This window comes from Neoarius graeffei, chromosome 17 (genome assembly GCF_027579695.1).
Source record: "Neoarius graeffei isolate fNeoGra1 chromosome 17, fNeoGra1.pri, whole genome shotgun sequence".
Lineage (NCBI taxonomy): Eukaryota > Metazoa > Chordata > Actinopteri > Siluriformes > Ariidae > Neoarius > Neoarius graeffei.
In genome coordinates, this window is record NC_083585.1 from 41,328,335 (window position 1) to 41,341,568 (window position 13,234).

At 42.5% G+C, this 13,234-nt stretch overlaps 1 protein-coding gene across 2 annotated transcripts; it reads left to right on the top strand.

The window, feature by feature from the left end:
• The first annotated feature begins 58 nt into the window (after positions 1 to 58).
• Positions 59 to 12,558, top strand: scarf1 (scavenger receptor class F, member 1). 2 transcript variants are annotated; one of them, XM_060944228.1, is made up of 11 exons: positions 59 to 379; positions 628 to 686; positions 838 to 939; positions 3,527 to 4,058; positions 5,930 to 6,148; positions 7,849 to 7,977; positions 8,067 to 8,170; positions 8,267 to 8,375; positions 8,493 to 8,617; positions 10,633 to 10,758; positions 10,854 to 12,558. In XM_060944228.1, the coding sequence occupies exons 1-11, from the start codon at positions 270 to 272 to the stop codon at positions 11,930 to 11,932; spliced, it is 2,694 nt and encodes an 897-aa protein (XP_060800211.1). In that variant the 5' UTR covers positions 59 to 269; the 3' UTR covers positions 11,933 to 12,558. The 2 variants fall into 2 exon arrangements, with proteins under 2 accessions (XP_060800211.1, XP_060800212.1); XM_060944229.1 differs by having other exon boundaries at positions 273 to 379; positions 654 to 686.
• Positions 12,559 to 13,234: the final 676 nt, after the last annotated feature.

The window sequence follows — 13,234 nt, forward strand, 5'->3', positions numbered from 1 at the left end:
AATTCTAGGTTGTGTCTTTAAACAGGCCAGTGGCTGATTGAATTGGTGGAAGCTAGCTTTACTTCCCCAGGAAACTCATAGGGGAAGCGGAGAGGTTTCACAGAGCCTAGTTTTAGTGCCAGGCCTGGAGCAGACATACAGAGAGCGAGGAAGAGGAGCCACGGTACAGCTCGGGATAGGAGCCACATGGTTGAGCACTAGCTTTGTCCTAAACCAGGACTGAAGCTTGTGGTCTGTATGCTCTGCTGGAGATTAGAGAGTTTAGAGTTATGGAGTGCCTGAACATTGTCCTTTCCTGCGTAGGACTGCTCTTCCTCTGCTCACTGGCCTTCACTCAGAAACTCTCATCAACAGGGAGGAATGTTTGCCTCAGCCCAAGGTACAAGAATTCGACCTTTATTAAGCTTTTAATACCTTATTTTGCTTTTTTCTTGTGTTATTTTGTGAAATCCTGATGTTTATCCTGTCTAAACTAATTTTCAGTGACTATAAATGAAGCCAGACAATATTACGTACATATACTTTTATATACACATACCATATAGGACAGCCACCCAAACCTACCTTTCCTTTCTATTATGTATATCAGTATTTAGTAAAAGGTATATCTTGTTCCTTCATAAACAGGGACTCGGCTCTTGTGTGTTGTTTAGGATGGGCCCAGCAGGGTGATGAGTGCACAATACGTGAGTAAACATTGCTACCAGATTGCTTCATATCATGTCCTTGTTTTAAAAGAAATACAGTATTTTCCCTTTAGTCTATTGATGTTGAAACTGTCTACCGGCATACATGACTAGGTTTGGGACTTTGACCTTCACTCTGATCTTTTTGTAGCACTCTGTGAAGGACAGAATGCCTGCATGAAAAAGGAGGTGTGTGTGTATCCTGGAGTGTGCAGATGTAAACCAGGTTTTTATGGATTTCAGTGCAAAAATCGTAAGTCCTAACTAAAAGCAATACACACTAACAGTCCTTGTTATTTTTTTTAACTGATTTAGTATCACTGGTATTATCCAATCATTAAAATAAAACGAATGTACAATAATGAATGTCTTCATGTAAGTCTAAAGCTCAAGAATAATGATAAAAACAGCAACGACAACAAAAAATGCACATAGGAATATATCTACACGCTCAACCTTATTAAAAATACCAGAATCTTTGAATACGCCTGAGTATGCACTTTGGAAATTCCCTCATATTCATTCATTCATTCATTCATTTGAACACTGGGAACAAGGTGGGAATACACCCTTGATTTTACACCAGTCCATCACTTCCCCAGTCTTGTCTCCTCCTGCCATCGCACATAGCGAGCAATGTTTAAATGCTATTAAACTCACCTAGCGCACATTTGTCACAGGTAGACACAAGCAAGAAATTCAGTGAGTCTCAGCATCGTTATGGTCATGTCATTGTGAGTTACAGTATTGTGCAAAAGTCTTAGGCACATGTAAAGAAATGCTGTAGACCAAAAATGACTTAAAAATAATTAAATGAAATGTTTCAACATTAAAAAATACTATAAACAGCAGTAAGCCATAATAAATGAAACAAAGTCAATATTTGGTGTGAGACGACCATTTGCTTAAAAAATATAATAGTCCCAGGTACAATGAGTGCAGTTTTATAAGGGAATGAGCTGTAGGTTTTACTGAGCATCTTGCAGAACCAGCTACAGTTCTTTTGGACGCTTTGACGTTTTCTGGACACTTGCTTCTTAATTTTGCAACAAAACCCAGTGGCCTTGAGTATGTTTTCTTTTTTAAGCTGAAAAGTGGTCTTTTATGTAATATGCTGCTCAGATACAAACACTTTTTTTCTGTAACATTTAATTTTGTAATGGTGGCACGGTAGTGTAGTGGTTAGCACTGTCACCTCACAGCAAGAAGGTCCAGGTTTGAGCCCCGTGGCCGGCGAGGGCCTTTCTGTGCGGAGTTTGCATGTTCTCCCCGTGTCCGCGTGGGTTTCCTCCGGGTGCTCCAGTTTCCCCCACAGTCCAAAGACGTGCAGGTTAAGTTAACTGATGACTCTAAATTGACCGTAGGTGTGAATGTGAGTGTAAATGGTTGTCTGTGTCTATGTGTCAGCCCTGTGATGACCTGGCGACTTGTCCAGGGTGTACCCCGCCTTTCGCCCGTAGTCAGCTGGGATAGGCTCCAGCTTGCCTGCGACCCTGTAGAACAGGATAAAGCAGCTAGAGATAATGAGATGAGATGAGATTTAATTTTGTAATGGTGGCATGGTGGTGTAATGGTTAGCACTGTCGCCTCACAGCAAGACGGTCCGGGTTCGAGCCCAGCAGCCGGCGAGGGCCTTTCTGTGTGGAGTTTGCATGTTCTCCCCATGTCTGCGTGGGTTTCCTCCGGGTGCTCCGGTTTCCTCCACAGTCCAAAGACATTCAGGTTAGGTTAATCGGTGGCTCTAAATTGACTGTAGGTGTGAATGTGAGTGTGAATGGTTGTTTGTCTCTATGTGTCGGCCCTGCGATGATCTGGTCACTTGTCCAGGGTGTATCCCGCCTTTCCCCCGTAGTCAGCTGGGATAGGCTCCAGCTTGCCCATGACCCTGTACAGGATAAGCGGCTACGGATAATGGATGGATTTACTTTTGTGCTAGAAAACGAACATTTGGAACTCAAAAATGTTTTTGTGCTGACTTGATAATGTAGAAGTCATAAAATAGAAATCTATAACAAAGTTTGCATGAAAAAAATAGGGTGCCTAAGACTTTTGCACAGTACTGTATATAACAAACTACAAAATTACCTTCTAAACAAATTGGTTTATTACGAACATTAGCTAAATTAGCTTAGCACACAGAATTGGTAACTAAATGTGTTCTTTTTTCACATAAATACCGAGAAAGTTTATGAAATTGTGCTGTGGCAATAAATTTGACCCAAATGCCAATATATGTAACACAATCCACTCCGAGAAGACTTAATCATTTAAAAGCCACCAGCAGTAAGCCACCAGAGGATATCCTTTACAGTGATTTTATCATGGGTAAGGATGAGGATATTCTTAGGCACAATGTAAAGCAAAGTGCTTAAAACCCCCTTACTTCTGATAAACTCACTGTAACACACAACCTTGAGTGACTTGTTGCTTTTATCAAATGGTGGCAAAAACAATATGATAAAATTCTGTGGACAATGAATCATTTAATTTATTATTAATAACATTTACAATAGACAATTTTTTCTACCATGCACTGTAGTCTGTTAAAAATAAGCTTCGATTGCTAAACAACATACAATAATGGGGAATGATTAGGAACTCAATTATTTTTAGTATTTTGGAACAACTTTGAACTCAGCTCAGCCAATCAGTTTCTAGAACCAAAATAATCCCTTTTTATAATAATAAGTCAAGTCCAGCTTTAGCAAACACAGTTGTTTACTCTTTTAAACATTTCCCCCATGTTTACATAGTCGATCAGAACACACTTTAATCTTATTTTCATGATGTACAGTAAGTACATGGACATACTCCATTAATTCAACCCATGTTCTCTGCAGCCTGCCCTCCTGAGTTCTGGGGCTCAGACTGTCGTGAGCAGTGCATGTGTCACCCTCACGGCCGTTGTGACCCTGTTACAGGTGTGTGCAAGTGCTTTCCTACACACTGGGGCAATCAGTGCCAGAATAGCTGCAAATGTGGACGTCACGGCCGCTGTGACTCCGTCTACGGCAACTGCACTTGTGACGAGGGCTGGTGGAGTTCCACCTGCACCATGATGTGCCTGTGCCACCGCAGTACCTCCAGATGTGACCCTGCCACAGGCCTCTGCCTCTGCAACGAGGGCTACTGGGGTCATAAGTGCAGCCAGCGCTGTAACTGTTATACGTCACCATGCCAGCAATACTCAGGCAAGTGTCAGTGCACAAGTGGCTGGTGGGGACCCAACTGTGATCAGCGGTGCATCTGTAACCTGAGCCACAGCACTTGTGACCCCAGCACAGGAGAATGTGTGTGCCAGCCGGGTTACAAGAGCCCCACCTGCCATAAGCCATGCAACACGGGGTACTATGGCAGTGGCTGCTTGGAGAGGTGAGAATGTGAGAAATGGGATGCTTTTCTTTTCTGTTTTACAACCCCAATTCCAAAAAAGTTGGGACAAAGTACAAATTGTAAATAAAAACGGAATGCAATAATTTACAAATCTCAAAAAATTATATTGTATTCACAATAGAACAGAGACAACATATCAAATGTCGAAAGTGAGACATTTTGAAATTTCATGCCAAATATTGGCTCATTTGAAATTTCATGACAGCAACACATCTCAAAAAAGTTGGGACAGGGGCAATAAGAGGCTGGAAAAGTTCAAGGTACAAAAAAGGAACAGCTGGAGGACCAAATTGCAACTCATTAGGTCAATTGGCAATAGGTCATTAACATGACTGGGTATAAAAAGAGCATCTTGGAGTGGCAGCGGCTCTCAGAAGTAAAGATGGGAAGAGGATCACCAATCCCCCTAATTCTGTGCCGACAAATAGTGGGGCAATATCAGAAAGGAGTTCGACAGTGTAAAATTGCAAAGAGTTTGAACATATCATCATCTACAGTGCATAATATCATCAAAAGATTCAGAGAATCTGGAAGAATCTCTGTGCGTAAGGGTCAAAGCTGGAAAACCATACTGGGTGCCCGTGATCTTCGGGCCCTTAGACGGCACTGCATCACATACAGACATGCTTCTGTATTGGAAATCACAAAATTAGCTCAGGAATATTTCCAGAGCACATTATCTGTGAACACAATTCACCGTGCCATCCGCCGTTGCCAGCTAAAACTCTATAGTTCAAAGAAGAAGCCATATCTAAACATGATCCAGAAGCGCAGACGTCTTCTCTGGGCCAAGGCTCATTTAAAATGGACTGTGGCAAAGTGGAAAACTGTTCTGTGGTCAGACGAATCAAAATTTGAAGTTCTTTATGGAAATCAGGGACGCCGTGTCATTCAGACTAAAGAGGAGAAGGACGACCCAAGTTGTTATCAGCGCTCAGTTCAGAAGCCTGCATCTCTGATGGTATGGGGTTGCATTAGTGCGTGTGGCATGGGCAGCTAACACATCTGGAAAGACACCATCAATGCTGAAAGGTATATCCAGGTTCTGGAGCAACATATGCTCCCATCCAGATGACGTCTCTTTCAGGGAAGACCTTGCATTTTCCAACATGACAATGCCAAACCACATACTGCATCAATTACAGCATCATGGCTGTGTAGAAGAAGGGTCCGGGTACTGAACTGGCCAGCCTGCAGTCCAGATCTTTCACCCATAGAAAACATTTGGCGCATCATAAAACGGAAGATACGACAAAAAAGACCTAAGACAGTTGAGCAACTAGAATCCTACATTAGACAAGAATGGGTTAACATTCCTATCCCTAAACTTGAGCAACTTGTCTCCTCAGTCCCCAGACGTTTACAGACTGTTGTAAAGAGAAAAGGGGATGTCTCACAGTGGTAAACATGGCCTTGTCCCAACTTTTTTGAGATGTGTTGTTGTCATGAAATTTAAAATCACCTAATTTTTCTCTTTAAATGATACATTTTCTCAGTTTAAACATTTGATATGTCATCTATGTTCTATTCTGAATAAAACATGGAATTTTGAAACTTCCACATCATTGCATTACGTTTTTATTTACAATTTGTACTTTGTCCCAACTTTTTTGGAATCGGGGTTGTATTTTGTTTGGCTGTCTATCTAGGACAGGCTGTGGTTGCTCCTTAATTCATTTAATTTGTCAGTCTCTATCTATCTATCTATCTATCTATCTATCTATCTATCTATCTATCTATCTATCTATCTATCTATCTATCTATCTATCTATCTATCTATCTATCTATGGAGATTCTTAAGTCATGTACATGTGTTGTATGTTTGTTACTCTGTGTGTGTTTGTATACAGCTGTGGACATTGTGAAGGAGGCAAACCGTGTTCTAAACAGGACGGCTCATGCAGCTCCTGCGCTCCAGGATGGAACGGGACACGATGTGATCAGCCCTGCCCGTCAGGTTACCATGGCATTCGATGCCAGGAAGTGTGTCCTCAATGCAGGAAGGGGGAAACATGCCATGCTGTAACAGGAATGTGTGCACGCTGCGAACCTGGTTGGACTGGACCCAGGTATCAGTGTGCATCTGCATGCTGCATCTATGAGCTTTCAGTGCTAGTATTATTTTATTTATATATCATTGGTATTGTACACTAGGTCATAGGTGCACTTTGTAGGTGTACAGTTACTGAGTGTAGCTCGTATGCTGTGATGCACAACTTGTCAGACCCCTTGAGTCTACCCATCAGTGGAAAGGGACATCCACTGGATGACCACTGCACTGATATGACTTGGGTGGTGTATCCTTTTCAGCACAGCACTGCACTGTATTATGCATATGTATTACCACTTTTTTAAACATATGCTAATTTTTCTGTGCACAATTTATGTTGATTTTCCTCCAGCCTTACACTACCATGTCAGTGTCATTGCTGTACAGAAACTGATCCACCATTGATGAACAGAGTAAAGAAGGACTGACACATTGTGCATAGCAACAGTTGAACTATACTCTCAGAAAATCAAGTGCATTATTGTACCTTTAGGGGTACAATGACTTGTCACTGGGGAAGTGCCCTCTAAGGTAATTATTTGTACCTTTCATGCACTGCTTGGGAACATATATGCACCTTTTTGGCCCTAAAAGTCTACAAATAATTACCTTGAGCTCCAATAATAAACCCTAGGGGGTACATTAGTGTAGCTTGTACCTTGGAGGACAGAAATGGACTCCTACTGTACCCCTATTTCTGACAGTGTACAGTCAGTAATTATATACCTACAGTTTGTGCCTGTATGTACAGTATATCTGATTAAAAAAGCTAGGAGTCACAGCGGTATAGTGGTTAACGCCGTTGCCTCACAGCAAGTTCTGGGTTCAAGCCCAGTGGCCAGCGGGGGCCTTTCTGTGTAGAGTTTGCATGTTCTCCCCGTGTCTGCGTGGGTTTCCTCTGGGTGCTTCTGTTTCCCCCACAGTCCAAAGACGTGGTTAGGTTAATATGGGGCAGCCATGGCCTGAGGTTGGGCTGAAGTGCCCTTGAGCAAGGCACTTAACCCCCAACTGCTCCCTGGGCGCTGCAGCATAGCTGCCCACTGCTCTGGGTATGTATGTGTGCTCATTGCTCATATGTGTTTACTGCTTCAGCTGGGTTAAATGCAGAGGAGGAATTTCACTGTGTGCTTAAGTTTGTGCTTGAGTGTACGTGTGACAACTAAAAGCTTCTTCTTTTTCTTCATGTACATAATAAAATGTCAAACGAGAGTATATTACAATACAGAGAGTACAGGGGAGGCACGGTGGTGTAGTGGTTAGCGCTGTTGCCTCACAGCAAGAAGGTCCGGGTTTGAGCCCCGTGGCCGGCGAGGGCCTTTCCGTGCGGAGTTTGCATGTTCTCCCCGTGTCCGCGTGGGTTTCCTCCGGGTGCTCCGGTTTCCCCCACAGTCCAAAGACATGCAGGTTAGGTTAACTGGTGACTCTAAATTGACCGTAGGTGTGAATGTGAGTGTAAATGGTTGTCTGTGTCTATGTGTCAGTCCTGTGATGACCTGGCGACTTGTCCAGGGTGTACCCCGCCTTTCCCCCGTAGTCAGCTGGGATAGGCTCCAGCTTGCCTGCGACCCTGTAAAACAGGATAAAGCGGCTAGAGATAATGAGATGAGATGAGATGAGACAGAGAGTACAAATTACATATCTTAAAAAAAATTAAATGTACTGTACATATGACTGAGTTGCCCTGGACGTTCTGTATTATCATTTTCACTTCCCTTTCAGGTGTGACCAGATGTGTGCCAATGGTACTTTTGGGGAAAGCTGCCGTTTCCTGTGCAGTCCTTGCTATCATGGTCGCTGTGATCATGTGACAGGAAGTTGTCTTTGCCATCCTGGCTTTCGGGGTGAGAGGTAAGTTTGCTGAAAATGATTTGAGAGTGTTGCTGCTTGTAAACTACAGTGATTGAAACAGAACTGACTCAAAGCTCTTGCTCATGCAGCTGTAACAGTTCATGTCCAGATAAGATGTATGGAATAAACTGCTCATCAGCCTGTGACTGTGGTGGCGATGCATGCCATCCTACCACTGGACAATGTCCCTACAGTATGTCCATAAAACCCTTTGCCAGTATAAAACATTGAGCTGTTAAAGTGAAAATCTATACATTACACAAAAGCATTGTGTGCGTACGTATTGCAGACAGGCGGGCGGGGCTTCTAGCAGGACTTCTGATTCCTCTGCTGGTTCTCATACTTGCCTTGTTGCTTTGCTGCTGCTGTTGTGGAAGTCCAGCTGATGGGAAGGACAGGTTAGAGTTTTGACCTGGATAAATACAACATGCTTTTTTTTATCCCAAAGAACAGTTCCATTTAGTATTCATCCTGTCAGTGTGGACACGGTTTAAAACACTCTGTTAAAATTGCAGAGTGGCAGTAGGGGATGGGAGCACGACGGGTCGAATGAAGCACCATGTCTACACAGTGCTAGCCAACATGAGCTCAGCCATGCCGTGTCTCACTCTCTGGTCCTCTGGGCTTCCCAGGGTTACAGGTTAGATACTTTTATGAAAAGCCTTTAAAACATTTGGACATGCAGTGATATTTTATAGCTAGGGCTGTCAAATGCTTAACCAAGTAACTGTATTTAACCAAATAATTTTATCTAATTAACTGCAATTAATCAGTGTTTTGATTTGCTCAAGAAACTAACCTCTCTTCTGTTTTTTCCCCCTAATTATTATTATTATGGGGGCAGCACGGTGGTGTAGAGGTTAGCACTGTTACCTCACAGCAAGAAGGTCCTGGGTTCGAGCCCCGTGGCTGATGGGGTCCTTTCTGTGCGGAGTTTGTATGTTCTCCTCGTGTCTGCATGGGTTTCCTCCGGGTGCTCCGGTTTCCCCCCACAGCCCAAAGACATGCAGGTTAGGTTAATTGGTGGCTCTAAATTGACTATAGGTGTGAATGTGAATGGTTGTTTGTCTCTATGTGTCAGCCCTGAGAAGATCTGGTGACTTGCCCAGGGTGTACCCCATCTCTCACCCATAGTCAGCTGGGATAGGCTCCAGCTTGCCCGTGACCCTGCACAGGATGGTTACAGATGATGGATGGATGGATGGATGGATTATTATTATGGTCAGAACATGTGAACATAGTTTCCAATTTTATTTTCATATAATACACTGTAATCTCTGAGATAATTATGGTTAATAAGCAAGTCCTCTAGTCTAGTTTTAAACAATTGAATCTTTTACCATTATCGTTGGGCACATGCTATAAGCCTGTGGCAACATTAAAGAATAGGGTTGTTTAAGTGTCTGTCACTTTTAAGAAGCATCCGTGTATGAAACTAACGTGCGATATGTTATTTGTGTCATCAGAAGACATAACACAAATATATGAATATATATTGTATTCTGTAGCACAGCATTATATCAATTTTTTATAACAAATTACGAGCACTGACATAAATAGGTCACTGCTGCTAGTTAACTCTAGTGGAGTAGTACTCACTTCAAATACACTGGAAAAAATTTGGCAAAATTTTCCTATTGTAATAAAGTATTTGGCTTAATAGCTTCCTTTTGTAGTGGTTGGAATGAGTCAACAAATGGTCCCCATGCTCCATTCCAAATAGGTATCCTCCTCGAGGCAGTTACTTTCAAAATGTAATTCCACCTTCAGGACTTCAGGAAGGAGCTCTCATTCTATACTATCAGAAATCATCTTGTTCTTTTGACTGCTCCTGTTAGGGGGCACCACAGTGGATCTGTTCTGCATATTTGATTTGGCATAGGTTTTACACCGGAATCCCTTCCTGACGCAACTCTCTCCAATCTGTCCGGGCCTGGGACCGGCACTAAGTATGCCCTGGCTTGTGCAACTCCAGTGGCTGTGTATTTTTACCTAATCTGCATGCCTTTGAACTGTGGTGGAAACTGGAGCAACTGGAGGAAACCCATGCAGACATGGGGAGAACAAGCAAACTCCACACAGAAAGTCTGTGGGTTCGAAGCCAGAACCTTCTTGCCGTGAGATGACAGTGCTAACCACTACACCACCGTGCCACCCTCTATACTATCAGAAATAAATGTACCAAACTGTACTTTTTCTTGTCTCAGGGGTGGTACTATCAAGGGTGCATGTTTTGTATCTTGGAAATGGCATTTTGTGTACCATTTATTAGCTTTTAAATAAGTGGTCATTAAGGTCCAGTTATGTACCTTTAAAATATTTTAAAATATTTCCAGCTAAAATATACACACTAAAGCTACAGATAATGTCCCCTTGATAGCACCATCCCAACAACATGGAAAAGTACAGTTTGTTACCTTTATTACTGAAAATGTAGAGACTACTGCATCATGAATGTACAGTAGGAGTCGATTTGGTGTGTTTACAACACCTGTATTGTTGGTTACATTTTTTAAAATTTTGGCTAGTGTCTGATTTACACTGACAGCCCTAACTGTAAAACCTTCACTGAAGTGGACCACTCCACAGTCTGACTTCAGTAAGTATCAATTTCTCAGTGTAAGTGACTGATAATGTTCCCTGTTGTGGTGCTAGTTTCTCACCATGATCCAGAGCTCACCTTTAACCACAGCTTCATCGAGCCCCCCTCAGGCTGGGTCTCAGACTCTTTTGAGACTGATGAGGATGGAGAGGCTGTGTACTGCGTCCCTCCCAGAGAAGGTACAAGGGTTCTGTCCACACTATGTTAATCCCATGGCTTCAGTTTCCCCCAGAATGATCACTTGATTAAATAATCTACTTTCTGCTTTTTAAAGACATCCCAGCTGTGGCAGGAGGTGAGCTCCAGTTCCAGGAAATGGGTTCAAAGTGTAACTTCTTATCCGAGCCACCGACGTTCAGCAGCGAGGACATGTCTTTGGCTTTCGGCATACCAAGGACCTCTAGTATTGCCAAATCCAAGCGACCTTCTGTTTCTTTTGCAGAAGGCACCAAGTTCAGCCCGAAAGAGCGGCGTGGCTCGACTCAGGAGCTTACCCGCAAATCCAAAACTCCATGGGGAGTCCTGATCCTCTCCAGCCTGCAGGGGGCGCAGGGGAGCCATGAGCAGACAGAAGGAGAAAACAATGAAACAAGTGATGAGACAAAAGCCTCCTCAGAGGAACAAGCAGCTAGCTCCTTACCCGAAGCAGACTTGGAGAGGTACGACTCCACCCCATCAAGGACTCATTTAACTGTACCAGGCAGCAGGCGGCACACTCCATCCAACCCCAGGAAAAGCTTACAGCCACAGCCCTCGTCTGAGGAGCATGAGATGGATACAGGGACAGAGAAGGTGTCCACTGTCTATGTAACTGTAGGCAAGCCTTTGCGGGCATCAAAGGCAGACTTGAGCTCCGAGGGGCCGGTGCAGGCCATGCTACGCAGGCTGGGCAGCATCCAAAGACAGAGAGAGGAAGCAGCACAGCCCAAAAGTAAGGGGACTGCTGTGGCAAAGCCCCCACGCAGGAAAGTCGGGGCAAAGGCCAGCTTGTGGGAGCAGGCGGCTGTTTCAGGACAGCCAGATGTTGTCCTGAGGAAGCCCAGCCGTAGAAAACACACCTCCCTTAGCACTCCATGTACAGTAGGGGCTACGGTTTCACTGCAGGAAAACAGTGCCCCCAAGAGACCTCTGTCCTCTATACTCAAGAGTGTCCCAGAAAGCATGACGCAGGTCTCACCAGGGGACATGGACACAAGAAGAACCTCTGAATCAGACACTAAGAGTGAGGCTATCTATGAGACAGTGGCTGTATCAGATGAGGTGTCTACTTCATCAGAGGTTATCACTAATGACACTCTGACAGTGCAAGATCAAGAGCCCAAATATGAAAATGTTTATATAAATCATTCATGAGACTGAGTAGTCAATATGCTGATATGTTTAAATTGATTAATGAATAAAGTATATATCTATTTCCGTATTATTGTATGCCAGATGAAACACACTCTCACACTTTCCCCTACTTCTAGTACTTCTTGGATTGCTGTTTTCTCCCCTCTGTATGTATTTTAAACTTATTTTTTTTATAATTCTTCCAAAATTAGCTGTCAAAACAGTTGTTGGAGTGCTTTTATAAGCATCTCTAATTTATTTGGCAATAAAGAACAGTTCACATGTTAATAGGTGTATTATTGATTATGAATATCGAATTATTTTCAAGTAGTAATAGTTATACAGAGCTGATTCAAATATGACTCAGGAATCTTTATGTTTAGTGTCTGAATTTCATGCACTGTTTATGTGAGGTGGCAACAATACACATGGGATGTTTGAAGAAAACTTTTATTAGATTCAAAAAGTGTTTTGAGCTCCTACTCTGAACAGAAAGGTGTTGTATTAGTTTAATCTCGTTGCTCAGCTTTCAGTGCTTTAGAATAGGACAACTTAATCCATAAATATCAGCCGATAATGCAGAAGGTTTGATATGTGATATTAAGTTTTAAAACAGTATTTTAGAATGACTGACTTTTCAAAACTCAGCTCCACAGAAATGGTGTTTTTTTTAAATTCTTGACTGATATAAATAGTCTAAAAAAAAACTCTTGGAATAAAAACACTTGAAAGATTTCCATTATTTTGTTTAGTCTTTGTGGTGTTAATGGGGAAACTACTAATACAGATGCATATTATAGGCAAATTGCTTTAAATAGCTCTCTTAGGTGTCTTACCAAACTCAACATACAACTACTTTTTATCAGAATTAGTGTCAGAAAGGATAGAAGACAATACCATGATATTGTGCATCATTACCTGGTGCTTAAAATCCATATGAATAGACATTAATTGGTTTTATTCTTTCAATCATGCTTTAAGTGAATTTAATACAGAACCAACATGATTACTGACAAATAATTCTATCACCAGGATAAAATGAAACGAATATACAGTGGGGCAAAAAAGTATTTAGTCAGCCACCAATTGTGCAAGTTCTCCCACTTAAAAAGATGAGAGAGGCCTGTAATTTTCATCATAGGTATACCTCAACTATGAGAGACAGAATGGGGGGAAAGAATCCAGGAAATCACATTGCAGGATTTTTAATGAATTAATTGGTAAATTCCTCGGTAAAATAAGTATTTGGTCACCTACAAACAAGCAAGATTTCTGGCTCTCACAGACCTGTAACTTCTTCTTTAAGAGGCTCCTCTGTCCTCC

Bases quoted from the DNA above. Each gene is read 5' to 3' on its own strand.
- scarf1 (XM_060944228.1), top strand. From the start codon at position 270: ATGGAGTGCCTGAACATTGTCCTTTCCTGCGTAGGACTGCTCTTCCTC. The intron at 380-627 runs GTACAAGAATTC...CTTCATAAACAG, and splicing joins AATGTTTGCCTCAGCCCAAG to GGACTCGGCTCTTGTGTGTT. The intron at 940-3,526 runs GTAAGTCCTAAC...TGTTCTCTGCAG, and splicing joins TGGATTTCAGTGCAAAAATC to CCTGCCCTCCTGAGTTCTGG.